The sequence below is a fragment of the Filobasidium floriforme genome (genome assembly GCF_021052385.1).
Source record: "Filobasidium floriforme strain CBS 6241 chromosome Unknown HD553scaffold_27, whole genome shotgun sequence".
NCBI lineage: Eukaryota > Fungi > Basidiomycota > Tremellomycetes > Filobasidiales > Filobasidiaceae > Filobasidium > Filobasidium floriforme.
In genome coordinates this window covers 51,744-78,217 of record NW_025763648.1, presented here as the reverse complement: position 1 = coordinate 78,217, position 26,474 = coordinate 51,744, and the positions used below count along the sequence as shown (strand labels likewise).

The window sequence follows — 26,474 nt, the reverse complement described above, 5'->3', positions numbered from 1 at the left end:
CTAGGCAATTGTACAGAGAACAGATCCAGTGGAATGTTGTACAGTAACATTGTAAGGGTCTTGACGATCAACAGTTGATCGTTGAGACGTTCCAATAGGGGTAACAAAGAGGTTTATTCCCCGAGATCGTTTTCACCGAGCCAGATGCAAGGGAGTATTACCAGGGACTCGTGCATGTGGCTGTTCCTTGGCGTCAAGCCATAGGGAGAGAGTGTTGGTATTTGAAATATAAAGTCGATTGCCGCCAGGCTAGTAATTTTTACCGCCACCAGATGAATTCTTTCCGGATGTAATTGGTAGAGGTCGGAAGTAGATGATGACGAACCCCCCGTGTTGAGCCGGGTGGGGCTCACATCAAGCAATCCTCATCAATTCATCAACCACATCGACCATCAAGCATGTCAGTACCCCATCTCAGTCCCGGTACCATATAACCATCTCTCCATCCCTTCGAACGTGGATATCGGATCCAGACAAAGTCCACAAGGCTGACACCTCTCAACCGTGAAGCACTACCCTCGACAAAAACGACGATGCCCGGCAACAAATCCTCTTGTCCGGAAGGACTCGCCTACTTTTGCATGTCCACCATCGAACATCACCTCGAGTCCCAAAGATCTTCGGGCGAACCTGGACAGCAAGCTAAGCCTCGACTCAGAGATTTCATGGATACTTCGCCGGGGGGCGTTGGGGGCGCAAGTTTCGACTTGAAGCAAGAATCGTAAGCACAACCACATGCACGAACCCCGAACCTCGTCCACCTCCTTTTTTCTTCTACATTATCCTGGTCTGAATCTGCCTTTCCTTGATCTTTCCCTGGAATACAGTCCGTTGTTCGTCACCTGGAACAAACGTTCATACGCCTATACACACGAAGACGCCCCGGGTCCCGAGAACGCCGTTGCGCAAGAGCATGATAATGAGCAAGAGGATGGAGATGATGAGGAGGAAGACGAGGAAGATGTCTCCCTCCGAGGATGTATCGGGACATTCACCGCCTTGCCATTAGAAAAAGGACTCCGGGAGTATGCTATTACCAGGTGAGTCCTATTTCACTTCATTCTTCTTCGATCTTCACCTTCATCATCATCTTTTCCCGACTATGGTAGCACGTTGGGTTCTTTGGTGTTGTTCTGAGTTTTCTGGATAGTTTGCTAACAAAATGGAATGAACGGCTCGGATGGTTTTGTAGTGCGTTTCGGGATACGAGGTTCAGGCCTGTTAAAGCGGAAGAATTGCCTTTCTTGCAGTGCGGGTGAGTATTTGGGCTCTCGGTCTTACTATCTGGAAAAACAGCCTTGCATACATCAGGCTGTTCGTATGATGACAAAGAGAACTCAGCTGACAACGTAACTTCCCGGTTTTTCCTTTTCGACATCTCCTTGAGATCAACAGCGTGTCCCTCCTCACGCCGATGACCCCGGCTCCCAATCCCCTAGCTTGGACCCTAGGAACCCACGGTATCCACATAACCTTCCACCACTCTTCCCGTCGATACTCGGGGACCTACCTTCCCGAAGTTCCCCCTGCTCAAGGTTGGACGAAAGAGGAAACCATCTTGTCCCTAATCAGAAAAGCTGGGTACAGGGGGAAAGTGAACACAGGGGATGACCAAGATGAGGTTTGGGGTGGGATACGGTTGCAGATTTATGAGAGTAGGAAGGTTAAGAGGAATTGGGCGCAGTTTGAGAGGTGGAAGGCGGAGAATGAGAAGTGAGCGGGAGGTCGGTGAGTAGAGCCAGAGATGTCGAATTGGAGCTGTATGGTGGCTGAAATTTGTCTCTGTACAGACAGACCCGGTAGCCGGATGGTGGGTCGAGGATCGAAATGTTCTAAATATACGAGTCGTTATCACGGACCCCAAATTTGTTGTAAGAGTGTTATGATACCGTCGTCGCTAGAACATGCGCAGCGAGTCCCATCCTGCGCTTCGCTTTTGTATCTTCGTTGTACCAGTATCGCCGTGTTCGCTGTTGTCATGCATGTCATATACGCTTCGACCTGTTACTTCGTTCTCTTGTTCTCGGCTATCAGCTTCATGCGTCCGCGGTCTCATTTTAGGCGATTAGATCCCAGCGAACGATTGTTCTGCTGCGAGTTGCTCACCTGTAGCAGCTCTTGGCGATGAAACTCTGTCATCTTCTCGACCATGGCAACGAACCAGGTCGTGATCTTCTTGTGTGATTGAATCTGGTCGCCATGGTTTGCGTTGAGCCATTCACAAGCGGCTTCATTGCGGCAAGGCAAAGAGGTGATCTGTCGAGGTTGTTTGGCTTTCCGCACGCATACCAGCAGCCCGGGTTCGAGTTCACCGAGCTGTATAACCGTCACCAAATTGGTGAGCATCCGAGAAGTCTCTCCCGAATACGTCTCATCCAAAGCCAGTGGCTGGTACTTTAGTGAACTTACTGCTTCACGTATGAGCAGTATCGTAGCTATGTTTTGAACCTAGAGGCAGAATCACCCTCATCCCATGCCAAAGGTTGATATTTACCTGAGAACCAAGGATCTGAAAGGGGAAGAGAGGCATCGAGAGGGTTTTCAATCGTCCGGGGGTCGACTTCGACCTCGCCCCCTCTGGTTAATGCTGTTGTAAGCGCTCGACGTTACGCCACCAGAGGAACATATCAGGACGTCATGTCAAGGGAGAAGCGCCCAGAAGCGACTTGGGAAAGGCGTAATGAAGGGTGAGGAATATATCTGCATATCATGTGTTATGCGCTGTATCTGCCGTCGTTCGTCTTCAGATTGACTACAACTTCGGAGCTTTTTGCGCTTGGCAGCTCTTTGCCGGCTCGCCCGCCTGAAGTCCATCCGCATCGTCGTCGTCTACAACGCCACCATTGGATATGTTTTGACGTCTCGGTGACAGATCTATGCTTGCAGTTTGCTGATCAAGAGCTTGAATCCGGTTTCACACCATAGCCGGTATACGACCCGAATCACAGATCGCCTGTGAATATGAGAACGTAGCCGGCCTCAACCTTGATCAGTGCCGTTCGCCCCTTCTTCACAACTTGACAGTTTACTCGCCCTCGTCCTTCTCCCGCGACATCCCGCCTAGACCCTCCGCTTCTCCACAGGAACCTTGCCCCATCGGATCATCCCCGGAAACTCTCTGCCCGTCCCCTTTCCCTCGGGCCCGGGTGGGAAATATTCATACCCCGCCTTCAAGTAGACAGGCTGACCGGCTTTCGAAGCGTCCAGGTAGATGGGGACGGGATTGTTAGGATTACTTTCGTTGTCCTTGTCGACGATGTTGGAGACGTATTGCAGGAGGGCGGATCCGACGCCTTGGCCTTGAGCGGAGGGCTTTACGCAGAGCGGAGCGAGGAGCCTGGATTAAGTCCACGGTGGAGTGAGGGCGAGTCATGGTATGTCGACGTGTGAGGAGGTCATGGCAATTAGGTTGCAAGAATCAGATATCAGATCTACGAACAGCGATAGAAGAGAGTCGAGGAAGGAAGTTTGGATGGTAAATGAGGACTTACCAATGCTCGACGTCCGGAAGGATCCCCCACCTATATTCATCCCAACCTTTCCACAAGCCTACTCCGTCAAGATCACCACCACAAATGACGACCAAAAAACTCCGTCAGCCCCGACGTCCTCTCGAAATCGAACCATATAACGGCTGACAGAAGAAATGGACTGACCGTTGAAATATTTCCTCTCGACCCCTTCCCAAGCTTCCCGATCCTCCTCCGTCCCCCTCTCATACTCGTCATCATCGACGATCCACGGATGAGGGTCTTTACATCCTTCCGGCCTTAGATACCCCGCCCATCCTACTACCTCCTTATACTTCTTTTTCTCTTTCTTCTCTTGGTTTCCGTTCTCGCTTTGAGCTTCAGTCTCAATTTCGATTTCGGCGACGAGCGTCAAGTACTTGGGATTGGCCAGGACGGCTTTCTGACGGTGGATAGCTCGTGAGAGTCGGATTGATTCGGAAGGCCGGGAGGAGGGGGGTTCGGTGAGGTTGAAGGGGAAGATGACGCTGAATGAGGACCAGAAGATGCGGATCTGAGGTATGGGAAAACATGCAAGGACGGCAGATGTGTTGTTCCGCAAGTCAGCTGTCGTATAGTATTGTAGGACATCTCTTCGAGGTTGCCGGAGTTCGACTTGGGAAGTATATGAGATTCGGGTTGACTCACGATATCCTCCAGATCAGCCTCTGTGGCTTCCCGTACGACGACGTTCAACTTTGGTTTCCCCGCTACTCTGTCCTTCTCGACAGCCTGAGCTGGAGGCGGTTGAACATCAGGAGCTGAGTTGACGAGCTCTTGAGAGCTCATTATCTTGATGTTTGGCGTCCCTTGTGGGTCCTAAGGTCAGTCTGATCGATTTACGATCAAAGGGCGGATCCGGACGGTGTTTTGGTAAAGCGTGCAGTTGTGATTCACGGTCGACGGTCAGGTCGTATTCTCTCGATCCCGATGCGACACAGGACTGACCTGGTCTGACTTGTCGTGCGTGACTGTGTCACTTGCGAATTGAATCTAGCTGTTATACTGACCCTGTTGGTAAGTGAGCTAGAGATCCAGAGATGATGTACGATACAAGATGGATGTGAGCCAAGATGAACCGTTGAGCGATGTTCCACGCGAAACGCTCGGATATACCCGACGACCCAAGTGTCAAGTGTCAAGTGGCAAGTGGCAAGCAGTGTGTAGAAAGCGCTGTTTCAGAACACTCAGGGCATATCGTTCATATCCTTGGTCATCCTTGCACCCCCATCGAAGGAAGGATTGACACTGATGTACATAAACTACCACTCGACGCGCTTGTTACCGCTACAATCAGAAGCTCCGAGAAAGACTTGCTGAGCCACCTCTCGGACTTCTCCTAGTTGCAGAGACGCAAGACCGTTGACTATAGGATAGAGACTCGGGAGATCCTCCCACTTGTGGGGAGTGACCTTGACGGTGCTGTCTTGTAAGGACGCCTCGGTGGTCCGATAAGACAGGACGCTATACGATTCGAGCGAGCCGACACAGAAGATCAGTTCCCTGTCGATCATGCAAATAGCTCCCTGGAGCTTGGGAGGCTTACGTCGGTTTCTTAGATCCACCTCCTGGCATATAAGTAGCGTAAGAGGCGTCATGTTTCCCAGGCTCGCCTACCGCGGGGATGTAGCGGTGGTGAAGCGTTCCCTGTACAGAAGCTACATCCCACGCCAGAAAAAGGGACTTCTTAGACTTGCATTCCTTGCTGCTTCAGGTTGTTTGGACTCACGCATGGTGAAGGGACGTTCCCGGAAAGCAGGGGATTCTTCAACGGGCTTTGAAGCGATCTTGGGGATCTCCATCCTGAGCGAGCCCATCGAGACAACCGGGTCAGGAGGGTTGGCTTGCTAAACGAGTGTGTTTTCGGACTCACCGTAGGAATTCCGTACCGAACCACGACTACGAGATGTGGAGCATCGTCAGGTTGGAGTTTCTTCTTTTCATCTCGATTACAAATTCGGACTTACCGCGGTATGGACGAGCTTGCCATCTTCTTCCTTAGGGTCTGGCAGCTCTGCCCAAACTTTCCTGTAATGTATGACCAGAAGACACCTGTCAAGTCGACTCGAAGAAAGGCAAGACAGGGTGTCGATGACCCACGAGAACCCGAGTTCTTCCCGTCCGGTACTGATCGGGTCAGTAAAAGATTCGAACAAGACGACCATATAGGACGCTCGGATAGGCTCGGGCGAACGCCGGCAGATCACGTCGTTGGCATAGATTCCCCAAGTGTTATAACCTTGAAGTTTGGTACGAAAGACGGGTGAGGCGTTCAGGATGGGTCATACACTGGGAGAGCCTATACTTGCTGCTCACCTCGTCCAGCTAGCCAAGGCAGTTTACGCAAGTTCATGACTTCAAAGAGGATAGTAGGTTGGACATCTTCGGCGATATCGTACCCTTCAGGTAAGAGAGCTTGGAGTTGCGCCCTTTCGACATTGAGGACGATGCCTTGATAGGTATGGTATAAGAGGTTTTTCAGAGCAAGTTCAAAAGAGGAACAAGATGATGGACTGCTCACCGGTAAGATGCATCTCAGAGTTCTCCTTCCATCCATTGAAGGGTTTTCCGTCTGGGCCTTGCCTGCAGCGCGGGAACATCGATGGAGTCAGCGCGAGCTCGCGCGTGGAGGGATAGGTCGAGGGTTACACGTACCGCGGACTGGCAGCAGGGCCGAAGCCAACGGGAGCGCGATGATACAGACCGGTCTTTTCAAAGTTCAACATGTTTGAGATGTCCTGTAGGTAAGATAGCTAGCTTGAAGTGATAGAAACGATGCCGGTGAGCGAAGCTCGAAACTGGCCGGAAAGACACGCTCGATGAGTTTTACCCCTATTATCAATCGACGTGTTTGCTCTCCCGGTCCCGCTTTGCAAAGCGGGGGCATTCATCATCGCTCAGCCTCATGGTCAGCGGATTTCTGATTTCCAGCGGGTTTGCGATAACAGAACGAAGATCCGAGAGCTCCGTACTGATCTTGATGCGACCGTAAATGTCACGGCGACGTACGTAATAAATATCTCATGTGAAACTTCAATTTCGCGAACAGTGAGCGTGATTGTATCCTGTCGTCTGCTAGACACACTCACATCCCCCTTGATTGATCCGCATCAACATTGCTTCCTGCCTTCTCATCATGTCGCCTACCTACTTGAAGAAACCTGCTCCTCTTCCCACGAACGAGACCGGTCACGTGACCGGCCAGATCGACGTCAAGGGGATCGTCTCTTCGGTCATCGACGACGTTCGAAAGAACGGGGACGAGGCCGTCCGCCGGTACTCTGAAAAGTTCGACAAGTGGTCACCGGAATCGTTTCGACTGTCCAAGGAACAGATCGAAGCGATCATCAGCAAGGTGCCTCAGCAGACGATCGATGATATCAAAGAGGTCCAGTCAAACGTCCGAGCCTTTGCGCAGAAGCAAAAGGAGAGCTTGAAAGACTTTGAGGTGGAGATCCGACCGGGTGTGCACCTCGGTCAGAAGAACGTACCTATTGACGCTGTCGGCTGGTAAGCGCGACTTCATCAGTTCGGATCTACCTGGTTTCTCAGCTGATGAAGGTAACCATACCCTTTGATAGTTATATTCCCGGAGGTCGATACCCTTTGCTCGCCTCGGCCCACATGACAATCTTGACTGCGTGAGTTACGCTTACATTTGATAATCTGAATACCTGACAAGCTGACCCGGGCCGTCCGATAATTGCAAAAATAAAGCAAGATCGCGGGTGTCCCCAACGTCATTGCTTGTACCCCGCCTATCAACGGAGAGATCCCCAACGCCACCGTCGCGGCGATGTGAGTCGAATCCCACGCTGATCGAGCCGAGATCTTGAGTGTGATTTGACCTCTAATATTGGTAACTTTCGACTTGTATAGGTACTTTGCCGGAGCCGATGCCATCTACCTGTTGGGAGGTACTCAGGCCATCGCCGCCATGGCCATCGGAACCGAAACTATCCCGAAAGTCAACTTCATTTGCGGCCCAGGTGAGCTTCATCGATGCCTCAGACGCCTTGTTACGCTGTGGTGTGGGAGTGGTGGCTGATGCGGGCAATTTCATACTTTTTCTCAATCAAAGGTAATGCTTTTGTCGCTACCGCCAAAGCTATGCTGTACGGCGAGATCGGGATCGATCTCTTTGCCGGCCCGACTGAGGTCTTAATCGTAGCCGATGAAGACGCTTCCCCGTTCATGTGCGCCGTCGACCTCTTGTCCCAGGCAGAGCACGGTCCCGATACCCCAGCTGTGCTCGTGACCAACTCCGAGCGGGTCGGTAAGGAGACGATCGAGCACGTGGAGAAGATCTTGACTACGACGAATATGTCCACGGCTGGGTTGGCTTCCACCTCGTGGAAAGCTTTCGGAGAGGTCGTCGTTACCGAAACCATCGATGAGGCGTACAAGGTGGCCGACACCTATGCGAGCGAGCACGTTCAGATCCTGACCAAGAGCCCGAGGGATGCTTTGACCAAGATGAGCAACTACGGCGCCTTGTTTTTGGGTGCAAAGACTTGTGTCTCATACGGTGACAAGGTGAGTGAAGATCTATTGAACCGAGTTTATCGCCAAGCCTTCTGTTCGAAAGCTGATGATTGTGGCTGACATGACACGACCTCTCTTTCTCCACTCCAGGTCATCGGAACCAACCATGTCTTGCCTACCAAGGGAGCTGCCCGGTATACAGGAGGGCTTTGCGTTCAAAAGTTCCTCAAGACGTACACTTACCAAGAAATCAAGACCGAAGAAGCGTCGGGGGCTCTGGGCAGACTCTGCGGCAGGGCCGCTAGAGCGGAAAACTTCGAAGGACACGCCAGATCGGGTGATCTCCGAGCTTCGCTGTTTGCCAAAGATCAGATCGATTGGATCTATACTAGAGAATGAGGTTCTTGTTGTAGCATGGCATAACACGCCCTCTCTGCTGCCTGATGGCCATTACTGATGCCGGATGATCACAGAAGGATTACTTGATACGAGGCGTTTGATCGAAAGCCATACTTCTAACGCGTTCCTGAAAAGTGAAACACGGACATCGATCATTCTGCCAACACCGCTCGCGTATGCATGTCTCGGATCTATCCGGTCCCGGGCTGTCGGGCGCCGTTGATCATCAATCGATGATCGCTTGATTGACAGATGGATCGATGAATTGATCAATTGATCATCTTTTGATCAGATGATGAATTGATGAAACAGGTACAACGAAATAGAATGATCAGGAGGATCTCAGTCGAAAGTTCGATCAGGTCAAGTTTCTAAAGGATCAGCCAGATATTTGCACATTCTACAAAGCCACAGACCCAGGCTTACGAGATGCAAGTAGGCAGTGTAGAGAACAACGGCAGCTTGTTCGGGCCGACCGAACCCCTCTCGTTCACTCGACCGACCGGGACCGCCTTGCGTAAGAACAAGACGATCCAGAGCTGTACGGCATGCAGGAAGAGAAAGAACAAGGTAAACCCATCACCCCTACTTCGTACACTTTGACGGTACAAGCCGAGTCCTGTGGGAGTCAGTCCAGTTGGGTCGTGGAGCTGATTCACCTATGCCCAATTCTTCGAGAGAATAGTGTGATCGAGTGTTCCCCTGTGGAGCTTGTAAGGTAAGGAACGAGGCACATCTCTGCGTCGAACATGTCAAAGAACCTCTTAACAGACCCACGTAAGTCCATCTTGGCTCCAGCTTTGATCTGCTCGCCTCTTCCCACCTTACCGTCGTCTTCCTCTAACATGTCACAACGTCTGCTTACCATCTTGTCTTATCGTCTTGCGACTGCGATACACGCTTACTCCCTGTCTGTACGAAGAGGTTACACCCACGTATCCGACACGTCTATCCTGTCAAATCGTATCGTCCAGCTTGAACTCGTCATCTCCAGGCTTCTCAAGCGGGTAGATGACCCAGTCGTATACACGGACTTGTTACACCATTTTGAAGGGCCATTACCGATATTCCGTCCCAATGATAGTGTTGGAGGACAAGGTTCAGGGTCGGGAGACACCAAGAACAACGAACAGAATAACAGATCGAGATCGGACGATAACAAAGCTGGAACGCACGTCAGGTTCGATCGTTCGCGGCACGATTCTAGGTCGGACACGGAGCAGGAGCAGGATGAAGGGCCTGGCTTCGTATCAGAGGCTGGGGTCAATTACGGCTACGGTCAGGGGATGGAGCGGAATTTGGAAGCGATGTTGCAAGATCAGGGGGTGCCCGGTCCAGGGGAAATCTTGATTATGGCACGCCGCACAGTACCGAGTCAAGCGAATACCACAGGGCATGATAATCATCAAGATCACAATAGGCAAGGAACTTCGCTTATGCAGCCGCTTCCATTGAAGGATAGTCAAGCTGATGGTATCGTTGAGTGAGTCTCCCTACTTCTCTCTCCCTACTTGATTCAGAACCCTTTCATTCCTCTATTGCGATCATCCTGACATGCGGCTATCTGTCCAAAATTGCAATATGCTATTTCCAGTTGGTCCTCGACGCTGGATATCGATTACAACATGGACCCGAATCTATCTTATCAGCCAGGAAAGTCCGTCTTCCCTAGCCCGCTAGATACGTACGGACCTCTGGACCCGTCCTTGACGCTCCCACTCCGGGGTGGTCTTGATCAGACAGAAGAAAATGGACGTCTGATTCGGACCGAGAACCCCGGGAGTACGATTGAGCCAGTACCTCGACCATTTTCCGCCGTACAGCGTCCTGCCTCACCGCAGCCTGACACGCATTACGCCCTGCAGTCTCAAAGTCGGGATGTCATAAGCAGAGCTCCAAGTGAGAACATGCACATGGCAGCGCTGGCTCTGGAAGACATAGCCTTTGGTCGGACAGTGAACACTCATCGCGAAATCGGGTCGACTGGTGGTCACCTCAATCATGGTGAGCTTAGAAACGAGCTTCGGCACGGGGACACCACGAGAGCTAAAGCTTGGCCTATCCCTAACAGATCACCAGGACGATCGGATGGACGAGCAGGACCAGATCCTCGCCGACGGTTCTGCGCGAGAACGCGATACGCCTCGCAGTCAAACACGTTCAGCACACCAAGAGCGAGATTTTGGATCACCGCAACGACAAAAGCAGACACGACCGGCCCATAAGCCGCCGCGTGTTGGTCCTCTGAAATCCCTCGATACGATCGATCTCCTACCTCGACCAGTAATTGCGGATTACATCATTCAAACATATGTAAGTCCCGCGAGGCAAAGCCTTCGAGCTTCCCTTCAGTGATGCTCAAAGCAGACTCATTGTGCTGTTCGACTTGACCCACGTTGACACATAGCTGGATGAGTGAGTCATATTTGCAGCGACTCAAGTTCATACCGTTATCGATGGCTGACAAAACTTGAAATGGGCTTGATCAAACGATCTGTCCAGCGGAGAATATGCGTGAGTATTTGTAACAGTCGACTCTTCATCTTTGATCGTTCGACGTAGTTCTACTCGTTACCATTACTGTCACTGATGAGCGGTATCAACGATCCAGCACCAAGTGCCTGCATCGACCGACGTTCGAGGCTGATTACAAAGCGGTCCGTCCGAAACTTTCTCGGCGAGAGCAATTCTCGCACTCGGACCTTGCCTTTATCGCTCTTTACGCCGCATGTCTTTGCACTGGCGTGCAATTCCTGTCGGATGACGCATACCGAGATTTAGGATGGGATAGGTCCGATGGAGTGGATCTCGCTCAACGGTCCTGGCAAGTGGTCCGTAGCGCGTTAGAAGCGTCAGACTGGATGCGGATACACAGCATTCATGCCGTGCAGGCAATCATGTTAGTTTCAAGCTAGTCTGGACTGATAGCAAGCGAGGAGTCGATCGCGCTGAATGAGCTTTGGACTGCTTATTTGCGTCAGCGTGTCTGGCCAATTTCTAGCATCCACCGGACGTCAAGAGGAGCATTGGACCATGCTGGGAGTGGCCAACAAGATAGCCTTCTCATTGGGACTGAACAAGCTCGGCTCAGAACAACCATGCCTTTCGCCGACGGGAACGCCTTTGGGTCTCATGCAATCTGCTGTGGAGCGCTACCCGCATCTCGTGGATCGAGAGATCGGAAGGCGGGTGTGGCTTCATCTCGTATGTCTGTCCTCTGCGATAATAGTGACCATCCGCTACTTGCTGATTGCGATCTCTACTCGTCTAGCTTGACGCGGATTGGCTATTCGCCATGGAGCATGGCTACAATTATAACATCAGCGATGAGATCAATCAGTCAGCGTTGCCAGCGAATGTGAACGATAGCGATCTACGTAACGATCGGCCATTGGTCCCAGCTCCGAGAGAAACACATACAGTATGTGCCGTTCAATGCACGTCGATTAGTCTTGACTCATCGATGTTGATCACAAAAAACAGGAGATCTCTTACGTCCTGCTTAAATTCGAGATGATACAGCCACTACAAGACTTGATTCATCAAGTGAACCGATGTGGCCGGTTGCGATACGACTTCATCAGGCAGCAAGTCCGATCGTTCATGAGGCCCGCTGATGACGAAACTTGTACTTATGGGAAGATTGATGGTCCGCAGGGCGAACGAAAGGCTTCTTCAGATCATAGAAGCGAGACCAAAATGGTGCAAGGAAGACGTGCCTTGCTCGGACGCAGAAGAGTTGGTTGCTATGTGAGCAGCGAACGCTTCTTGACCTTGATCTCGAGCACAATTGACCCGAACTTTCACATCCAGTCGACGATCTGCATCCAGTATAGAAAACGCTACACATCTCCGCAAGCTTCGGATACATCGACCATACTTTACGGAATCTTGCCGCGAACCGTTCGTCCAGGCTGTGAAGGCAGTACCAGATCTAGTTTCGATGCTGATCCCATCACGATTCAGTCGATATCTACTCACCAAACATGCGTGTATCACGAGCGCGACCGCTCTGATCAACAATGCTAGCAGTCACTCAGCGGGCACACGATACTGGGCCGAAATTTATGGAGTATTGACAGCTACCATTCTCTTTGTGACATACATGACCCGCGCGCCCTGGCAAGAACTGCCGGAAGTCAAAGAGGGCATTGAGAAAGGTTTGAAGCGGATAATGTGAGTTTGCTGAGCACCTGGAGGGTCTAGGTCTTGTCGGCTGACTCGTTGTACGTTCCTGTTCATGCTAGGGATGCGTCTGATCATCTGGATGTCGGACTCGGGGCTGCAGCATTAGCTCTTCGCGCATATTTCGACGAGCTCTGTCATAGAAGATGTTCTTCGGATCAGACACGCAAGCGAGGGTCTGATGAGGGGCCTTTAGAAGGCGAACCCATGGCTAGCCGGCGAAGACTGGGACAGGTGAGTTTGATCTCCCATCGAGACAGAAGCGATGGACAGTAATGACGTGATGTACCTATTTCCTTACCGATGGTAGGAGCCGACAACCTTGAACAACGAATTGGAGGAAACAAACTACGACATGGGGCTTCAGTTTCCACTGGACTTCGAGCAGCTCTTTCAGGCAATGTTCGATGATGGTACAGAATTTTGTAGCCAGACCGAGCTCATGGAGATGCTGAACTCGGCGGTGTAAGACGCGATTTTTAGGTGAATCGCCTGGATTGTACAGAAAATTTAGCTACAACATGCGAGCAACCCATTACGACAGATAACTCGAGCAAGGAGAATGAGCTCGAACAGTCTCTGGATGCTTCATACAACGTTCTTCTTGGGATACAACTCCGGCATTTGACCGGTCTCAATTCTCGCTTTCTCCAAGTAGCCCTTGTTGAGGAAGTAGCCGAGCAGAGGGGTTTTATCGAAAACCCAGTCCCGTACCGTAGCGAGGGGTTCGGGTACCATGTGAAACACCTTGGTGAGCGTCTGAGCAAACTCGACGTTGTGGTAGACGTATTCGAGACGTTGCTCCTCGAACTTTTCGTAGCACATCGAGATGGCTTTGCCGTCTCCAAGATCGATACCGTCTAGCCACTTGGCGAGATAATAGCCGTCCTCGATAGCCATCCCCATACCGTACCCAGCGTACGGTGACACCGGGTGCACCGCATCTCCGATACACATGACACGACCCTTGTGCCAGGTAGGCAGTCGAGGACGATTGTAGATTTCCCAGCGGAAACATTGCGTCCTGAAGTCGGTCCGATCGGGGAACTCTTGCATAGGGAATGCAAACTGCTCGAGGATCCCGGTGACGTGCGTCTTAGGATCCTCTGGGACCGGCGCCGTGGGGGACGATCTTTCCATGACCCACCACTCGAAACCGGGTTTCCCTTCGTGGAGCATGGGGAAGAAGCTCGCTTGGTGAAACTTTGAATGCGAGACGTATCCCCAATTGGCAGGGATGCCTTCAAAGTAATCGCAATACGCGAGCCACAGGCGCAGACCGGTATGGAAGAGCTGCGGGTCGCCGAACAGCTGGTATGATACCTTCGACCTGATGCCATCGGCGCCGACGAGGATATCCGTCCGATGCCTTTCTCCATTAGTAAAGACCAGATCAACACCCTTGTCGTCCTCGACAAAGTGGTCCAACTCGTAATTGACCTGAATGATCCCGTCAGGGATCAACGTCAAGAGGTTCTTGATGACGGACGATCGAAGGACTCCATAATTCCACCCCTTGATCCCCGTACGCTCCTCGACAAGGGGGTGGAACGGCTGACGCGTACGGGCCATCCCGTATTGGTTTTGAAAATCGACATTCGTGACGCCGCCGTCAGCCAAGCTCATATCGAAACCATAGTGTTTCAGGATGAGCAGCACCGGCGTGTTAAGCAAGACGGCTCCCCCGATCGGCTTGCAAGCGGATTGCTTCTCGTAGATTCGCACGTCGAAGCCGCACTTAATGAACGCCAAAGCAGCCGAGATCCCTCCTGGACCGCCGCCGATGATGGCGACCCTCTTGCCAGCTCTCCAGCGGGATTGAGTTTCGTTGGTACTCATTTGAAAGGGATCGAGCGTCGAAACGGGAATAGTCCGGATCGTAGATGGGATTGTGGTTGTGCTTGGCGCGCGTGTTACGTGCAGAGATGGGTCTGTTTCAGCTTCTCGCCAACCGATATCGATTATCAAGCTGGGTAAGATTGCACATGCTATATACCAACTTTCTAGCATCACTCTGAGCAGCCTTGCATCGGAGTACGGACGTTACCATAGCGATTCGCCCCGCTGAACAAGTTTCGGGACCCGAACGATATGTGGGAAAGTCCCGGGCCCCGCGTCAGCATTGGCAATTCACTACAGTACTTAGACTGACGCTTGCACGTGATTCTTCAGCGTCTGACGATTGCAGATGCGGGGAATGAGCAGAGGCTCAGTCAAGGTGTTATACGCAGTCAGTGATGTATGGTATCGCGATGACAAATGTGAGCGCAACAGAGAGTTTGGAGTGAAACAAGTTCTTGTCTCGACGTCAGTAGCATTGAAGCCTTTGCGCCTGAGTCAACGCGCTTGAGCCACGGTGAGATCACGAAAAGCCCTTGCTTAATGACAAGTTCGAACCGACAAGATCGCAATGCAAGTTCGATCTCACTTGGCACTTGGGAGCAGCCCACATCACTCTGTTGCTTGTCATGTCCATCCCAAACTCGTAATTACAACGGCAATACATGAGGTCCCCCGTAAGGGAAGGAAATCGCTCGAGACTGCGTGAAGCTTCTGAGACCCTCTGCCCCGTTGAATCGCCCAAACCCGGTATCCTTGAAGCCCCTACATCACAAGTCATCGAGACAGATCAGACTCAGTCCGCTTCGTGACGATGGGTATATATGCACTCACCCGAATACCACGGTAGGATCATCCCCTACGGTCCCCGCATTGATACGAATCATTCCGGTTTCCAGTCGCCTGGCGATCTTGAGGGCACGGCCGATGTCCTTCGAAAAGATACTGGCTGCCAAGCCGTAGCTACTGTCATTCGCCGCGAGGACGAGAGCATCGTCGATAGAGGCCTCCCCGTTGCCTTTCGGCTGGACTGAAGCCACGATGGCGAGCGGACCGAATGTCTCTTCTTTCCAGATCGTCATGTCCCGAGTGACGTCGCCAAGAATAGTGATAGGATACTTGGCTTGATCTAGCACACCGCCGAGATTACCTGGAGTTGATGTACCACCCAACAAGACCTTGGCACCCTTTCGTACAGCTTCGTCGACCATGCCATTTAAGCGATGGGCCGAAGCGCTGGAATACAGGGCCTCGTGGAAATCTTGACTGAATCGATCAGACTTGCTGGCTGCCTCCTGAAGCGCGGCTGTGAACTGCTCCACCAGGTGATCCGGCACAAGGATGCGCTCGGTTGACATGCAGATCTGACCGGCGTTCAAAGTCGAGTGGAAGAGGACTATGGCGAGGTGGAATATCCTCGGTAAGCTCAGGAAAGTCAAGTCAAAGTAGCCCAAGAGCTCACCATTATTCGCTGCAACTGACAAATCAGCATCTGGCAGGATGATGACAGGTGCTTTGCCTCCAAGCTGAACGTAACACATGAATAGCGCAGATCATCTTAGACACGTACGGCCTCTGAAAACGACAGGATTCGCAAAGACTCACTTCGAGGATACAAGGCTTGAGGTTCTGACCCGACATGCGACCGATATGCCTGCCAACAGCGGAGCTTCCGGTCTGAACCGTGACGAAAGTAGACACTCAATTGATTTTGCTTGCAGATCGAGAAAGGCGCATCCCCAAGACTCACAAAATTGACATGCCTCACCCGGTCGTCCTCGATCAACTGCTTGGTGATGCCCGGAGCCCTGTCGCGGTCTGCGTGGACGATGTTCAGACATCCCGCTGGCAAGCCGGCGTCGGCGAAAAGTTGTCCCCATAGGTAATGAGTGTGGGGGACAACTTCGGAGCTCCGCAGGATGACCGTGTTGCCCGCCGCGATAGGAGTCGCGATGCTTCGGATGGATAAGATCATCGCTGCATTCCACGGAGCAATGGCGAGACAAACACCGTACGGTTCTCGAGTCACGAGAGTGCATACATCGTTGCCTACACAGAGCACGAGCATCATACGGTATTGTAAGCTTCAAATCGTGAAATGTAGTACGATCTGTCTTACCGTCAGCAGTGCGGGGTAGCTCCCCTGCCAGAGCGCTAGAGATAAGGTGCGCAATCTCTTCGATCATCGAGATGCTGGTGCGCACGTTGAATTCGGCGAAGTGATGAGACACGTCCATCTCGCGTCTCCAGGTGCGTACGAATTCGTCTGCGCGCTCCTCAAGCAGTTTGGCAGCTCTCAACAAGACCTTGCGGCGTAGTCCAGAGGTAGTGTTTCGCCAATGTTGACAAGCTTCGTGAGACGCAACGATAGCGTTTTCTACATCTTGTTCTGAAGCGTTCGACACTTCGTGAACGAGATCGCCGCTATTGGGATGGTGAAGGATCGTAGAGTCGATCGAACGATGCGGTTTGTTGGCAATCCAGTGAGGAACTATGGAGCTTGACATGTTGGTGCGCGTCTGGAGGTCGATGGTCCTCGGCAACAGCGTCCCATACCCTCCTGGACTATCGGCGTAGGTGTCCGAGCTTTTTGACAACGTAGCTGATAGGACGGGCTCGTGCTCTTGCCTCTCCAGAAGAGCTCGACGCAATGCTCATTTCCGGCGTTGCGCGATCGCGGAGTGACCAATACATACCAAAGAGGCCCCGCGCCGGGATCTTTTTGCAGGCCCATGGGGTATATATGCAACTTGAAACGGATTGACTGTTTGTCGCTTTCTGCAAGAGGGGGTCACCACAACCAGCAACCAGCGATCCCAACATGTCCAATTCTCACGAAGAGCCTCGAGAAGAGAAGGCTGAGATCGAGCACGTCGACCATCCGACCGATGTGGTTCAAGATGACGCCTTCTATGAAGGGGTTCCTGAACCTACCTTGACTCTCAAGGTTTATCTGGCAATGAGCGTGAGTGCGCTGACCCGGGACGCGCTCCATGTGGTTGACGCATGCGCTGAGCATTTTCCTCTCGAACATGTTGTGCGATGGCATCACAGGCCATTGTCGTTCTCAACTTTGCTCAGCTCTTCTGGTGCGTATGGCCGATATAGGCAAAAACAGTCTTGCCACAATGACTGATTGGCTGACTTTCCGCATGTGTCGTACAGTCTGCTTGGATTGAACGCTGTAAGCGCGCATCGGCCCTGTTCCAGCCAATCGGAGCGTCACGCATGCTCATCAGCTGTACTGTATGGCCACCACTGCTTCACAGAACGGTCGATTTATCGCGGCCATCGTCGGCGGCGCCGACAAGACCATCTGGTTGGGACAGTCGGTTGCCACTGGGACGGCTGTCCTGAGTCCAATCTTTGCCAAGGCGAGTGACCTATGGGGCCGACGATGGATCTTGGTAATCGCCATGACATTCGGGGCGATCGGAAGTATCATCATCTCGAGGTGTACCAGCATGAACATGGCGATTGTCGGCTCCTCCATCGCTGGAGTCTCGTACGGAGTTCAGGTAAAGCCATACCCACATCTTTGCCGCACGCTGTCATGATATTGACTTGTTCCCACCCGCATATATGTTCCCATTTTGGCTTTGCAGCCACTTCTTTTCGCCGTCCCAGCCGAGATCGTACCTCGTAAACATAGGAGCGCAGCAATCGCCTTGGCCAACATCGTACGTGACCTCCCCAGCGTGGGCGCGAGTCTTCGCTCTCGAACCTCCGAACTTGAACTGTCCATTGATTCTCCTTTGCTCCTTGTTCACTCGACGCGTACCGACAGGCGGCTGGGTTGGGCGGTATTTGCGGTATCCTCATCGGAGGCGCTCTGACCGAAGGGGGAAATGCAGACAATATCAGGATCGTAAGTCAGAGGTCTGTTCGGGTCGGACGATGGTCTAACCCTAACTCACTCATAATGTCTGTGCGGTCCAGTACTTCTATATCACCGTGAGTTTCTCTCAGAGACATGCCGTTATCACTAGCGATCGCCGAGAATAGTTTGATTGACAGCGTATATCGCGTTCTTGTTTTCGGATCCCTCTCACGTTCCATGAAACAGACTGGACTGTTCGCCTTTGCCGCCATTACGACGTTCTTGACGTACCACCCTCCAGTCAGATCGAGCCAAATTCAAGGTAGCATCACAGCAAAGCTTCGTATGGTGAGTCCAAATTTTGGATTCTCGTCGCCGACGTCAAGCCGATGCCCTCGAGGGATGGGCAAGAAGTCAACCCTTCTCGACTGTGGCCGCGGCTGATCGCGATCGCCTCTTTTTCCTGGTTCTTATGGATGCGAGGATGTAGATGGACTGGACCGGATATACCTTGTTCGGCATCTTCCTGGTCTTGTTGAACATCAGCCTCTCCTGGGCTGATAACCCATGTAAGTCATCCGGTAACCAGACTCCGTCCCTTAGGGTAACACACACTCTCGTATCCTGAAAACTCAACTTCGTGCGCTTGATCTTCTATTGTACTGTAGACCCATGGGACTCCGCACACGTGCTTGCCCCGCTCTGCATATCGATCGCTTTCGGACTGGCTCTCATCGCGCAGCAGGTCAAGTTCAACAGACACGATAGCATGTTCGATCGACGCTTGTTCTCGTGAGTCTTTGATTCTTGCTTCTGGTTCGATCCGGACCGCGACCTTCTTCTAGACCGTCTTACTGATGCGATGTGACTGTTATTGACTTCCGTAGGACGTCGAGGAACGCGGCCCTAGGTATCCTCTTGATCTGGGTCGACGGTCTCGTCTTCTTCGTAGCCAGCTCCTACCTCCCTCAACTCCTCTCAGTCGTCTACGAGCCCAACGAGATGCTGGTCTCCGTCCGGTTCTCCTTCCTCTTCCTAGGCTCGCTACCGCTTATGGTCCTGGTCGGCTGGTACGCGGGGAGATTCCGAGACCTACGAACCCCAGGGGCAGTAGGTTTCATCGGGTTCACCATCTTCGGAGCTTGTCTTGCTGCAGCTACGGTCGATCAGAACGATGCCATCTGGGGGTATACCGTCTTTGCCTGTCTGGGTCAAGCGGGGACTCTGATCGCGGTCTTTGCTGCGGCTCAGTTCGGCTCTCCTGCGGAACTCATCGCCGACCTGACGGCCCTGTTGATCTCTATGCGATCGTTCGGAGGATCCGTCGGTTTGGGAGTCTGTTCGGCCATCTTCAGCTCGGAGAGTGGGAAGAAGATCGGACCGTCTGTCGCGAAGAGGGTCTTGCCCCTGGGGTTCCCGGTGACGAGCCTCGGACCGTTCATCGGCGCCGTCAGCAGTTTTCACTTCGACCAACTAGCTTCTATCCCCGGTATCTCCCCTCAGATCATCCAACAAGGCGTCCTCGGATTCAAGGAAGGTTTCTTGCAAGCTCAACGCGGGCTCTGGATCCTTATGGCCGCGCTCGCGTTCGTCGCCGCCGTGATCTTTGTGTTCATCTCGAACCACAAGGAAGAGTATTCCGACAGTATCGATGCTCCTTTAGCAGTCCGAGAGGAAGAAGCTGTTGGGGCGAAGACCTCGGCCTAGATAGAGGCCCGAGCGAAGGAGAAAAGGGATGGGTCGTTTGCGTTCTTGCGGTCGTCCCAGGGTCCTTTATCGCGATGCCTGTCGGAAGAATGATCCGTCCGAGATTTCTAAGTTGTAGTGAGACCGACACCGATACGTCCTGTGCTTTGTATATAGTCAAGTGTTCAGAAGAAAGGCTGTCTCGAGTGTTGAACAGTTGTAGTATCGAACTCGGAAGATGAAAGAAATGCGACGAGCAGGTAGAGGCAGTACTCGTAGTGAGTACCTCGAACGAGTGAGGTCGACGCGTTCGCGGTCACGTGATCGCTAGCAGCTCTCGCTAGATTGATCTCGTTGACAGGGATTGAATGATTGATTGATGCGCTTCGATTTACGACTCGATCACAGCGCACAGATCAATCAGGCATTCAAACTTGTTGGTGATAATATCCAGTACAAAAAACGCGAAACCAGGTCGTCCTTGATTCTTGATCACATCGTAGTGATAATATGTACAACTCTCCTCCTAACAATGGGATTGCGCGGGTAAAGAAGGCAGCGAGCTTGCCTCCTTCACCACTGTCCACCTGTTTGATATTTGAAGATCCCATCCGTCATCTTCCCAATGGTTCCTCTCCAAACATAGTTTCCCGCCTTTTTTTTCCGGGGGGGATATGTGTCGATACAAAGAACAGAGAAGTAGGGGTATACCGGTATAAGCGATCTCATCTCCATTTCGTTCAAATGCTCCCACAATCGCAAATACCCTCCTCTACCAGAACTTCGCTTAAGCGACTTACCGAAACGATGCCTACTCCACTAAACATGAAACAGAGGAAGACGAACTCCCCCGTATTCTGCCCTAACGGTCTATCCTCAGCTCTGATGTTCCTCTGTACTTCCCGATAATCCGGCATCCCCCGTCTGAGGTTCGGCCACCAAACAGGATTCTCCGTCCTCTGTCCGGGAAGGGGTACAGCGGGGGACTCTTCAAGGGGTACAGTACTGATCCTAGCGTCCCTATCGATATGGGAAGATGGTCTGGATTGGTCGTCGGCGCCGATGAGATGCAGGGCGTGTTGTACGGTCGGAGGGATACCGCCTTCGGAAGCTGTCAAGAGGGTGTTCTGGGTGCTGGTCTGAGACATCTTCGAGGTCGAGGCCAGGGGATCGAGATAGGTACTCTTCGAATGTAATGGATGGGTGTGATGATGGTACAACAATGTCGCCAAATGAGGCGAGCCTTCAGCTTCAATTCGTAGGGGTCAGGGGTCAGTGGCAGGTAGCACGATGGCTCATGGCCGGTGAACTGATACGTTCCGCCACCCTATGGCCTGGAAATCGGAAGGCCGGACCACCTAGCGCGTTTTACGTAAAGAAGTATCTCTGTCGACGTTCCAGCGTTCCAGGCTGTCCCACCACGGTCACGGAACGATACAAAACGCCAGACATGGGTTTTGCTGGTCGCGCGCGTTCACTCTCTCTCTCTCTCTACTCGAGTATATTCAAGTTCGACTATTGTATCGAAACTCCCCTTTCTGCCGCCTCCAATTTGCCCACCGCCATATCAACCTGGCAAGGATGGTACAGTCTACCAGAACCTCTTCGGCGACGCTCCCATGTTTCTTCTTCTCGCACGGATCTACCGCCATGTTGGGCGAACGATCAGCTCCGGCCGCTTACTGGGAACAAGTCGGGCGCCAAGCTTTGGCCGAAGGTGTCGAGAGGATCGTCATCATGGGCGCCCATTGGGAATCCCTAGACGACCAGATCATGATCTCGGCGAACCCCAAGCCTGAGAAACAGCCCGTCGCATGGCAAGTAGAGATACAAATATCGTACAAGGCGTGACCGGATGGGCAGCTAATAAAGGAAAGATCTGCGTGATAGGGTCGACCCGGCGAAATACGTCGATTTCGACTTGAATCCCGACGTAGAGTTCGCATCGACCGTTCAACAGATGTTGCTCAAGGCCGGGTTCAACGCCAAGCTAGAGCCCAAGTTTGAGCAGATCCACGATACATTGTAAGTAACGATCCCCCTTGCGACTCGTATGTATACTGTATAACGCATCGGCTCATCCGACGGACACTTCATTCTCGTAATGTACTTCATGCAACGCAACGGCGCAGCATGATTCTCAAATGGATGTTCCCCGGTGGCAAATCGCTTCCGCACGTAGTCGTAGGACATAACGCGAGGTTCGATCCGGTAAGTCGGAGGGCTGTCTCTATAATCACCTCTGGTACTGCAGCTCACTTTGACTCTGGCTCTTGATCTTTTCTAGCACTTCCATATGAGGGTCGGAGCAGCACTGAGACCGTTGAGAGACCAAAAATGTCTCCTCATCGGATCAGGTGAGAGAGGCTTCATCGTATCTTCCTAACGCTAGACGTGATACCTAATAACCAGCAACTTTGATCTTGACTTAGGCGGAGCGGTTCACAACCTGTATCGGAATGCATGGGCTCAGGCGCTATTCTACCGAGACTCTTATGGTCAAGAGCGTCCTCCTGAGCCCTGGGCGATCGATTTCGGCAACGCGTTCAGCGACGTGGTCACCAAGAACTCTGGACACGCGCTTCGAAGAGGGATGGCCAGGCTGATGACCCATCCACTTTATCGTGATGCGGTAGGGCACAAGTAGGAGCTTTCCGAGGACATGGACTGGGGACTGATCTAGAAAGTGGAATCTTTCGGTCTTCACAGCAAGGGACCGACGATCACTTTATGAGCGCCTTGTTCATTGCGGGAGCGGCGGGGGACGAAGCGGATGCTGGGATTCGAAACTATGCCGGAGCCGAATGTTGGGAGCTCTTGAACATGCGAAACGTCAGTCGTCGAGATCAGCAGTTCTTTTCACTGCGACTCACACCTTCTTTTGACGTTTCCAGTCTCAATTTCAGTTTGGAAGTTGGCCCAGCGAACCTCACGTGACCCCGGTTTATCAAGAGAACCGTCTCAACCATACCACACCTTTGTAACGATACTCGTCAGGCCACATCCTTATTCTTGTCTATCGGAATTACTCCTGACGGCACTTGTACAACTCTATCGATTCCAAATTCAATTCTTCGTCACACCGTACCAGATCAAGCCTGCGATCGCTCCGCTCAGAACCGAAACGGGAGGGGGCAGGTGATACCACTGCGTCGCCGCGAAACTCGCACCCGCTACGACGCCCCACCAAGGATCCACAGTGAGGGCACCGCTCACCGTCGACGTCGTCGTTCCTTCGGCCGACGTGTAGATGTGTCCGACTATGGATTGATGATGTGCATGTCAGATCGACCGAAGCTTTTCCAGATACCGTGCACGATCCGAGCTCACCCAAGAACAACTGCCAGACCGCCGTATAGATCAACCCCACCGCAGCCGCATTGAGCCCCCTCAAGGCGCTCTTGGCGATGGCATACTCTCGCCAGTCCTTGTACAATGGCAATAATGCCAGCTTGAGCAGTATCCCCGGCGCAAAGATCCCAATGTACCCCAGAAGTGCGCCTAGGACCGGGTTCCATGGTACGGCGAGCACGCCGAGGTACGCCGCGAAAGCAAAGTTGGGTCCGGGGAACGCTTGCAGGATGGCGAACCCGAGGCTAGACCAGCATAGTTTCAGCGGTTCTCTATCAGCTCAGAGAGGCCTGGTCATCTCAATCGCGCGTAGACTCACAGGAAATCACGCGAATTGACCTGTGTATCCAATGGGAAGGCATGCGAGCGAGCGAATCGGTTATTATATGATCTCCACCTCCGACGAAAGTACCGGTTCGCTCACCCAACCGGGGTCTACCGTATATCCACGCAAGAGCGGAATGACGACGGGTCCTCCACCGCAGATGATGGTCCCCGCGATGAGCATACTGTACCCGCCAAAAACCATTTACCCCGAATCAGCTTTCTACGAAAAACCTCTCGCTTGCCTTTCAAATATGATGTTCTCGCACTCACTTGGTAAACAAGCTCATCTCCCGACTAGGCTGGCTCAAAGTGGTCTTGAGCACCACGAACGTAACGACGAGCGTGACGAACAGGACAAAGATGGCCGCCGCCGTTTTCGCCGGCAACGTATGGATCTCCTCGTTGACCTGTACTTCTGCGGGTTGTTGATCTTGCTGCAAGTCAGCGGTGGTAGGGAAAGCTCCGTCCTGCTTTTCTTGTCGCTTCTGTGTCTGTCTTTGCCTGACACCTTGTCCCCGCGCTTGCGCTTGTCTCTCGACATCCACGTCGACGCCGGTATCACCACCGGTCCCTTTGAAAGGTAACGGCAAAATTTCCATGGGCATATCGTACTTGCCATCCCCTGGACTATGATAGTCCCTATACTTGGCCGGTTCAGGCTGTTCCAGATCCTTCCCGTGCGGAACCTCGAGCCTGGAGACGACCGGCATGATGGTATCCTCCGCCCCAGACCCCAATTCGGGGAGTTCGATCCGTTCGATCCTATCCACCTCGGGTTCTTGTTCCGGGGAGAGATCGCGATCACGACCGGCTTGAGGCCTCGATGCAGGCGGGTGGGAGGCGGATGGAGAGTCCCCACGCCGTCGACTGCGCTTGAGTTTGAGTTTGAGGGTGCGATCGAGGTGTAGTTTACGGAGGATGACCGATCGGAAGTCCCAGATGAGGGTCGTTATCCCGCCTCCTCCGACGAGGACTGGGTACATCTGTATTACCCCGGACATCAAGTCGACATGGTACACATCCGAGAGGAAGGGTAGGTGCAAGGTCGAACAATGTAGATAGGTGGCGATCCCATTATCGATCAGCAAAAACAAGCCACCCGCACCCGTTCTACACTTCACGACGAGACCAGACGGCTCACCCAAGGCGCATGATAACAAATCCCCGCGCTCGCCGTGACGAGTACCAACCCCCTGGTCACTTTATCCGTCACCACACCCAGGCTCAACTGATAAGCCGCCAAAGCGATCAAACCTACCGCAGCGGCGTTGAGTCCGGTGAGGATAGCTAGGGCTATATCGGGCAAGGTTGGGGGGAGACGGGAGATTCCTAGGGCTAGGGCTGTCATGCCGATCGAGGCGGGGAGGCTGGGTGGGGTGGTATGATACGAATCGAGCATAGCGTAGGGTAGGATAGTGATAGGTGGTGTATTGTATTGTCGAGAGCAAGGTAAAAGGATGAAAATGATCAGATCAGTCTCGAGGTTTTCCCAACACTTCCTCTTCTCCCCCCCATTCGGACCCTTTTCATACATTGCATTACAGCTTATTTTCCAGGCTAAGACCCCGACTCACCTCCACAAAAAAAACCCCAAAAAACCCGCTACAGTCCCATTCCTAACCAACGCGATGGAGAAAGCCAACTGCGTCGACCCCGGTCCGGGTAGGGCGTTGCCGAGGGCGAACAGGTCGGAGAACGTTTTCGGGGAGAGCCATTGGTGGGTGGTTACGAAGGTGCGTCTGGGGGTTTGGGTTTTGGGGTCGGGTCGTGTGGAGGTTGAGGTCGAGGCGGGGTGGAAGAGGGAAAAAGACGGCGAAAGTCGATCTGATCAGCTCGCGATGCCCCAAGGCCATACTCAATTGTCAAAGGAAACGGAAGACGAAGAGGAAAAAGAGGAAAAGAAGAAGATTTGGAAACGGGGACTGACTTTAGGATGACGACGTGAACTCCGGGTCCTCCGAAAGCTATTTCGTTGAGTTGATGTCATGACCATGGACACGATCACGATCATCATCACCATCATAATTCCGTTTAGCCTCGCATCTCTCGTAACGCGTAACGAGGAATGGTGCAAGTAGGCCGACTTACAAGTAAACCCCAAGTACCAATACCGCCGGAACGTCTCCCCTAACCTCGCTCGTAAGCTCCTCTTCTCCCCTACCGATCCGAGCCTGAAATCTGGGTTTGCGGTAGCAGTCTCCTCGAGGGTTGACATCGTCATAACTATTAATATTGTTGTCGTCGTGGTCGTACCGGGCAACTCCGATGGATGGGAGCTAAGTAGATGGTCCAAGTCCGGGTGCAGCGATTGTGAGATTTATGAAGAGCGATATGATCGCGACCACATCTCCAGGGCCAGCATAAGAATAGTAGAGTAGAGTATCTCCTCCGGGTCCCCCCGCCCAAGACTATGAGAGTAGCAAGAGCTCCTTGACCTGTGATCTGTGACTTTTTGCATATCGCTCGTCCTTGCGTCGTCGTCGTTGTGAATCGAAAGCACGTGCTCAACCGCTCGACATTCCGTCCCTTGGCACAAAGGCCCAGGTGGGTCGATCATAACGCATACACAAGTGATCCGTCTTGGCAGGTTTATGCGTTATGGACATGTCTGATTGGTATGGTGTGTTTTCGGCGATCTCCGAGTGTCGACGGAAGGGACGAGGAGGACATCCTTTGTAGACTCGACTAGGCAACTAGCGACTAGCAACTAGATACTCGAAGCTTGATGATTGCCCGGTTGTCAAAGCTATGAGCGGGGGCTGGTCTAAGTACCCTGAGCTTCCCAGCTTGCGTCTTTGATCGAACAGCAACGACATCTTCCTATCAGCTATCAGCAAGTTCCCCCCATCATCCCTTTCGGAGATGCCCGTAAC

The 26,474-nt window shown here is 52.6% G+C and overlaps 11 protein-coding genes across 11 annotated transcripts; 5 read left to right on the top strand and 6 right to left on the bottom strand.

The window, feature by feature from the left end:
• Positions 1-299: 299 nt before the first annotated feature.
• HD553DRAFT_319343 (AMMECR1 domain-containing protein) lies at positions 300-2,003 on the top strand. The gene is made up of 5 exons (XM_046181011.1): positions 300-721; positions 828-1,040; positions 1,193-1,255; positions 1,396-1,728; positions 1,795-2,003. The coding sequence occupies exons 1-4, from the start codon at positions 534-536 to the stop codon at positions 1,715-1,717; spliced, it is 786 nt and encodes a 261-aa protein (XP_046032959.1). The 5' UTR covers positions 300-533; the 3' UTR covers positions 1,718-1,728; positions 1,795-2,003.
• A 672-nt stretch (positions 2,004-2,675) lies between these two features.
• On the bottom strand, positions 2,676-4,624 carry HD553DRAFT_319338 (uncharacterized protein). Its single transcript, XM_046181010.1, has 5 exons — positions 4,158-4,624; positions 3,657-4,023; positions 3,492-3,549; positions 3,034-3,337; positions 2,676-2,953 (listed from the first exon to the last, which is right to left on the bottom strand). Exons 1-4 carry the CDS (start codon positions 4,296-4,298, stop codon positions 3,061-3,063), a joined length of 843 nt encoding a protein of 280 aa, XP_046032958.1. The 5' UTR covers positions 4,299-4,624; the 3' UTR covers positions 2,676-2,953; positions 3,034-3,060.
• Positions 4,625-4,695: 71 nt separating this feature from the next.
• Positions 4,696-6,329, bottom strand: HD553DRAFT_319333 (uncharacterized protein). Its single transcript, XM_046181009.1, has 9 exons — positions 6,165-6,329; positions 6,031-6,092; positions 5,826-5,960; positions 5,610-5,748; positions 5,477-5,537; positions 5,383-5,408; positions 5,239-5,312; positions 5,056-5,167; positions 4,696-4,973 (listed from the first exon to the last, which is right to left on the bottom strand). Exons 1-9 carry the CDS (start codon positions 6,233-6,235, stop codon positions 4,772-4,774), a joined length of 882 nt encoding a protein of 293 aa, XP_046032957.1. The 5' UTR covers positions 6,236-6,329; the 3' UTR covers positions 4,696-4,771.
• Positions 6,330-6,562: 233 nt separating this feature from the next.
• On the top strand, positions 6,563-8,408 carry HD553DRAFT_301177 (histidinol dehydrogenase). The gene is made up of 6 exons (XM_046178655.1): positions 6,563-7,019; positions 7,091-7,150; positions 7,227-7,307; positions 7,389-7,498; positions 7,591-8,045; positions 8,145-8,408. The coding sequence occupies exons 1-6, from the start codon at positions 6,646-6,648 to the stop codon at positions 8,391-8,393; spliced, it is 1,329 nt and encodes a 442-aa protein (XP_046032956.1). The 5' UTR covers positions 6,563-6,645; the 3' UTR covers positions 8,394-8,408.
• A 278-nt stretch (positions 8,409-8,686) lies between these two features.
• Positions 8,687-13,220, top strand: HD553DRAFT_319329 (uncharacterized protein). Its single transcript, XM_046181008.1, has 16 exons — positions 8,687-8,963; positions 9,079-9,170; positions 9,316-9,876; positions 9,988-10,397; positions 10,465-10,706; positions 10,801-10,808; positions 10,896-10,907; positions 11,005-11,292; positions 11,375-11,597; positions 11,665-11,814; positions 11,877-11,980; positions 12,051-12,143; positions 12,207-12,296; positions 12,360-12,569; positions 12,641-12,812; positions 12,889-13,220. The coding sequence occupies exons 1-16, from the start codon at positions 8,823-8,825 to the stop codon at positions 13,045-13,047; spliced, it is 2,955 nt and encodes a 984-aa protein (XP_046032955.1). The 5' UTR covers positions 8,687-8,822; the 3' UTR covers positions 13,048-13,220.
• Positions 13,167-14,417, bottom strand: HD553DRAFT_301175 (uncharacterized protein; the record flags this gene model as incomplete). The annotated part of the gene is made up of 1 exon (XM_046178654.1): positions 13,167-14,417. One exon carries the CDS (start codon positions 14,415-14,417, stop codon positions 13,167-13,169), a length of 1,251 nt encoding a protein of 416 aa, XP_046032954.1.
• A 550-nt stretch (positions 14,418-14,967) lies between these two features.
• On the bottom strand, positions 14,968-17,081 carry HD553DRAFT_141542 (aldehyde dehydrogenase). The gene is made up of 6 exons (XM_046176670.1): positions 16,537-17,081; positions 16,168-16,466; positions 16,023-16,094; positions 15,880-15,943; positions 15,252-15,813; positions 14,968-15,182 (listed from the first exon to the last, which is right to left on the bottom strand). The coding sequence occupies exons 1-6, from the start codon at positions 16,922-16,924 to the stop codon at positions 15,068-15,070; spliced, it is 1,500 nt and encodes a 499-aa protein (XP_046032953.1). The 5' UTR covers positions 16,925-17,081; the 3' UTR covers positions 14,968-15,067.
• Positions 17,082-17,238: 157 nt separating this feature from the next.
• Positions 17,239-19,944, top strand: HD553DRAFT_326769 (major facilitator superfamily domain-containing protein; the record flags this gene model as incomplete). The annotated part of the gene is made up of 11 exons (XM_046181736.1): positions 17,239-17,382; positions 17,472-17,506; positions 17,583-17,601; positions 17,687-17,935; positions 18,023-18,097; positions 18,205-18,285; positions 18,357-18,371; positions 18,484-18,585; positions 18,728-18,806; positions 18,906-19,029; positions 19,125-19,944. The coding sequence occupies 11 exons, from the start codon at positions 17,239-17,241 to the stop codon at positions 19,942-19,944; spliced, it is 1,743 nt and encodes a 580-aa protein (XP_046032952.1).
• Positions 19,945-20,452: 508 nt separating this feature from the next.
• On the bottom strand, positions 20,453-21,154 carry HD553DRAFT_352909 (uncharacterized protein). Its single transcript, XM_046183729.1, has 2 exons — positions 20,724-21,154; positions 20,453-20,577 (listed from the first exon to the last, which is right to left on the bottom strand). The coding sequence occupies exons 1-2, from the start codon at positions 21,069-21,071 to the stop codon at positions 20,497-20,499; spliced, it is 429 nt and encodes a 142-aa protein (XP_046032951.1). The 5' UTR covers positions 21,072-21,154; the 3' UTR covers positions 20,453-20,496.
• A 223-nt stretch (positions 21,155-21,377) lies between these two features.
• HD553DRAFT_352908 (Extradiol ring-cleavage dioxygenase, class III enzyme, subunit B) lies at positions 21,378-22,910 on the top strand (the record flags this gene model as incomplete). The annotated part of the gene is made up of 7 exons (XM_046183728.1): positions 21,378-21,740; positions 21,814-21,948; positions 22,056-22,134; positions 22,211-22,280; positions 22,356-22,555; positions 22,633-22,755; positions 22,818-22,910. The coding sequence occupies exons 1-7, from the start codon at positions 21,505-21,507 to the stop codon at positions 22,905-22,907; spliced, it is 933 nt and encodes a 310-aa protein (XP_046032950.1). The 5' UTR covers positions 21,378-21,504.
• Positions 22,911-26,037, bottom strand: HD553DRAFT_319323 (chromate transporter-domain-containing protein). Its single transcript, XM_046181007.1, has 9 exons — positions 25,690-26,037; positions 25,529-25,565; positions 25,176-25,340; positions 24,743-24,968; positions 23,872-24,584; positions 23,699-23,783; positions 23,594-23,613; positions 23,254-23,519; positions 22,911-23,183 (listed from the first exon to the last, which is right to left on the bottom strand). Exons 1-9 carry the CDS (start codon positions 25,820-25,822, stop codon positions 22,990-22,992), a joined length of 1,839 nt encoding a protein of 612 aa, XP_046032949.1. The 5' UTR covers positions 25,823-26,037; the 3' UTR covers positions 22,911-22,989.
• Positions 26,038-26,474: the final 437 nt, after the last annotated feature.

What these genes read in the sequence shown, in the direction of transcription:
- HD553DRAFT_319343 (XM_046181011.1), top strand. Translation starts at nt 534, where the DNA reads ATGCCCGGCAACAAATCCTCTTGTCCGGAAGGACTCGCCTACTTTTGC. An exon ending in TTCGACTTGAAGCAAGAATC is followed by an intron (nt 722 to 827) that starts GTAAGCACAACC and finishes CCTGGAATACAG; the next exon opens with TCCGTTGTTCGTCACCTGGA. An exon ending in CGGGAGTATGCTATTACCAG is followed by an intron (nt 1,041 to 1,192) that starts GTGAGTCCTATT and finishes ATGGTTTTGTAG; the next exon opens with TGCGTTTCGGGATACGAGGT.
- HD553DRAFT_319338 (XM_046181010.1), bottom strand. Translation starts at nt 4,298, where the DNA reads ATGAGCTCTCAAGAGCTCGTCAACTCAGCTCCTGATGTTCAACCGCCT. An exon ending in AGGCTGATCTGGAGGATATC is followed by an intron (nt 4,024 to 4,157) that starts GTGAGTCAACCC and finishes CCCATACCTCAG; the next exon opens with ATCCGCATCTTCTGGTCCTC. An exon ending in CTTCCGGACGTCGAGCATTG is followed by an intron (nt 3,338 to 3,491) that starts GTAAGTCCTCAT and finishes GACTTAATCCAG; the next exon opens with GCTCCTCGCTCCGCTCTGCG.
- HD553DRAFT_319333 (XM_046181009.1), bottom strand. Translation starts at nt 6,235, where the DNA reads ATGTTGAACTTTGAAAAGACCGGTCTGTATCATCGCGCTCCCGTTGGC. An exon ending in GGCCCTGCTGCCAGTCCGCG is followed by an intron (nt 6,093 to 6,164) that starts GTACGTGTAACC and finishes CCCGCGCTGCAG; the next exon opens with GCAAGGCCCAGACGGAAAAC. An exon ending in CGGGAAGAACTCGGGTTCTC is followed by an intron (nt 5,538 to 5,609) that starts GTGGGTCATCGA and finishes CATACATTACAG; the next exon opens with GAAAGTTTGGGCAGAGCTGC.
- HD553DRAFT_301177 (XM_046178655.1), top strand. Translation starts at nt 6,646, where the DNA reads ATGTCGCCTACCTACTTGAAGAAACCTGCTCCTCTTCCCACGAACGAG. An exon ending in AACGCCACCGTCGCGGCGAT is followed by an intron (nt 7,308 to 7,388) that starts GTGAGTCGAATC and finishes CGACTTGTATAG; the next exon opens with GTACTTTGCCGGAGCCGATG. An exon ending in GTGTCTCATACGGTGACAAG is followed by an intron (nt 8,046 to 8,144) that starts GTGAGTGAAGAT and finishes TCTCCACTCCAG; the next exon opens with GTCATCGGAACCAACCATGT.
- HD553DRAFT_319329 (XM_046181008.1), top strand. Translation starts at nt 8,823, where the DNA reads ATGCAAGTAGGCAGTGTAGAGAACAACGGCAGCTTGTTCGGGCCGACC. An exon ending in ACGGAATCTTGCCGCGAACC is followed by an intron (nt 12,297 to 12,359) that starts GTTCGTCCAGGC and finishes ATCACGATTCAG; the next exon opens with TCGATATCTACTCACCAAAC. An exon ending in GCCGGCGAAGACTGGGACAG is followed by an intron (nt 12,813 to 12,888) that starts GTGAGTTTGATC and finishes TACCGATGGTAG; the next exon opens with GAGCCGACAACCTTGAACAA.
- HD553DRAFT_141542 (XM_046176670.1), bottom strand. Translation starts at nt 16,924, where the DNA reads ATGTCAAGCTCCATAGTTCCTCACTGGATTGCCAACAAACCGCATCGT. An exon ending in GGGTGAGGCATGTCAATTTT is followed by an intron (nt 16,095 to 16,167) that starts GTGAGTCTTGGG and finishes GTCACGGTTCAG; the next exon opens with ACCGGAAGCTCCGCTGTTGG. An exon ending in GTCAGTTGCAGCGAATAATG is followed by an intron (nt 15,814 to 15,879) that starts GTGAGCTCTTGG and finishes ACCTCGCCATAG; the next exon opens with TCCTCTTCCACTCGACTTTG.
- HD553DRAFT_352909 (XM_046183729.1), bottom strand. Translation starts at nt 21,071, where the DNA reads ATGTCTCAGACCAGCACCCAGAACACCCTCTTGACAGCTTCCGAAGGC. An exon ending in GTGGAGTAGGCATCGTTTCG is followed by an intron (nt 20,578 to 20,723) that starts GTAAGTCGCTTA and finishes CGGAAAAAAAAG; the next exon opens with GCGGGAAACTATGTTTGGAG.
- HD553DRAFT_319323 (XM_046181007.1), bottom strand. Translation starts at nt 25,822, where the DNA reads ATGACGATGTCAACCCTCGAGGAGACTGCTACCGCAAACCCAGATTTC. An exon ending in TTTGTTATCATGCGCCTTGG is followed by an intron (nt 24,585 to 24,742) that starts GTGAGCCGTCTG and finishes GGGGTAATACAG; the next exon opens with ATGTACCCAGTCCTCGTCGG. An exon ending in GAGATGAGCTTGTTTACCAA is followed by an intron (nt 23,784 to 23,871) that starts GTGAGTGCGAGA and finishes TGGCGGGTACAG; the next exon opens with TATGCTCATCGCGGGGACCA.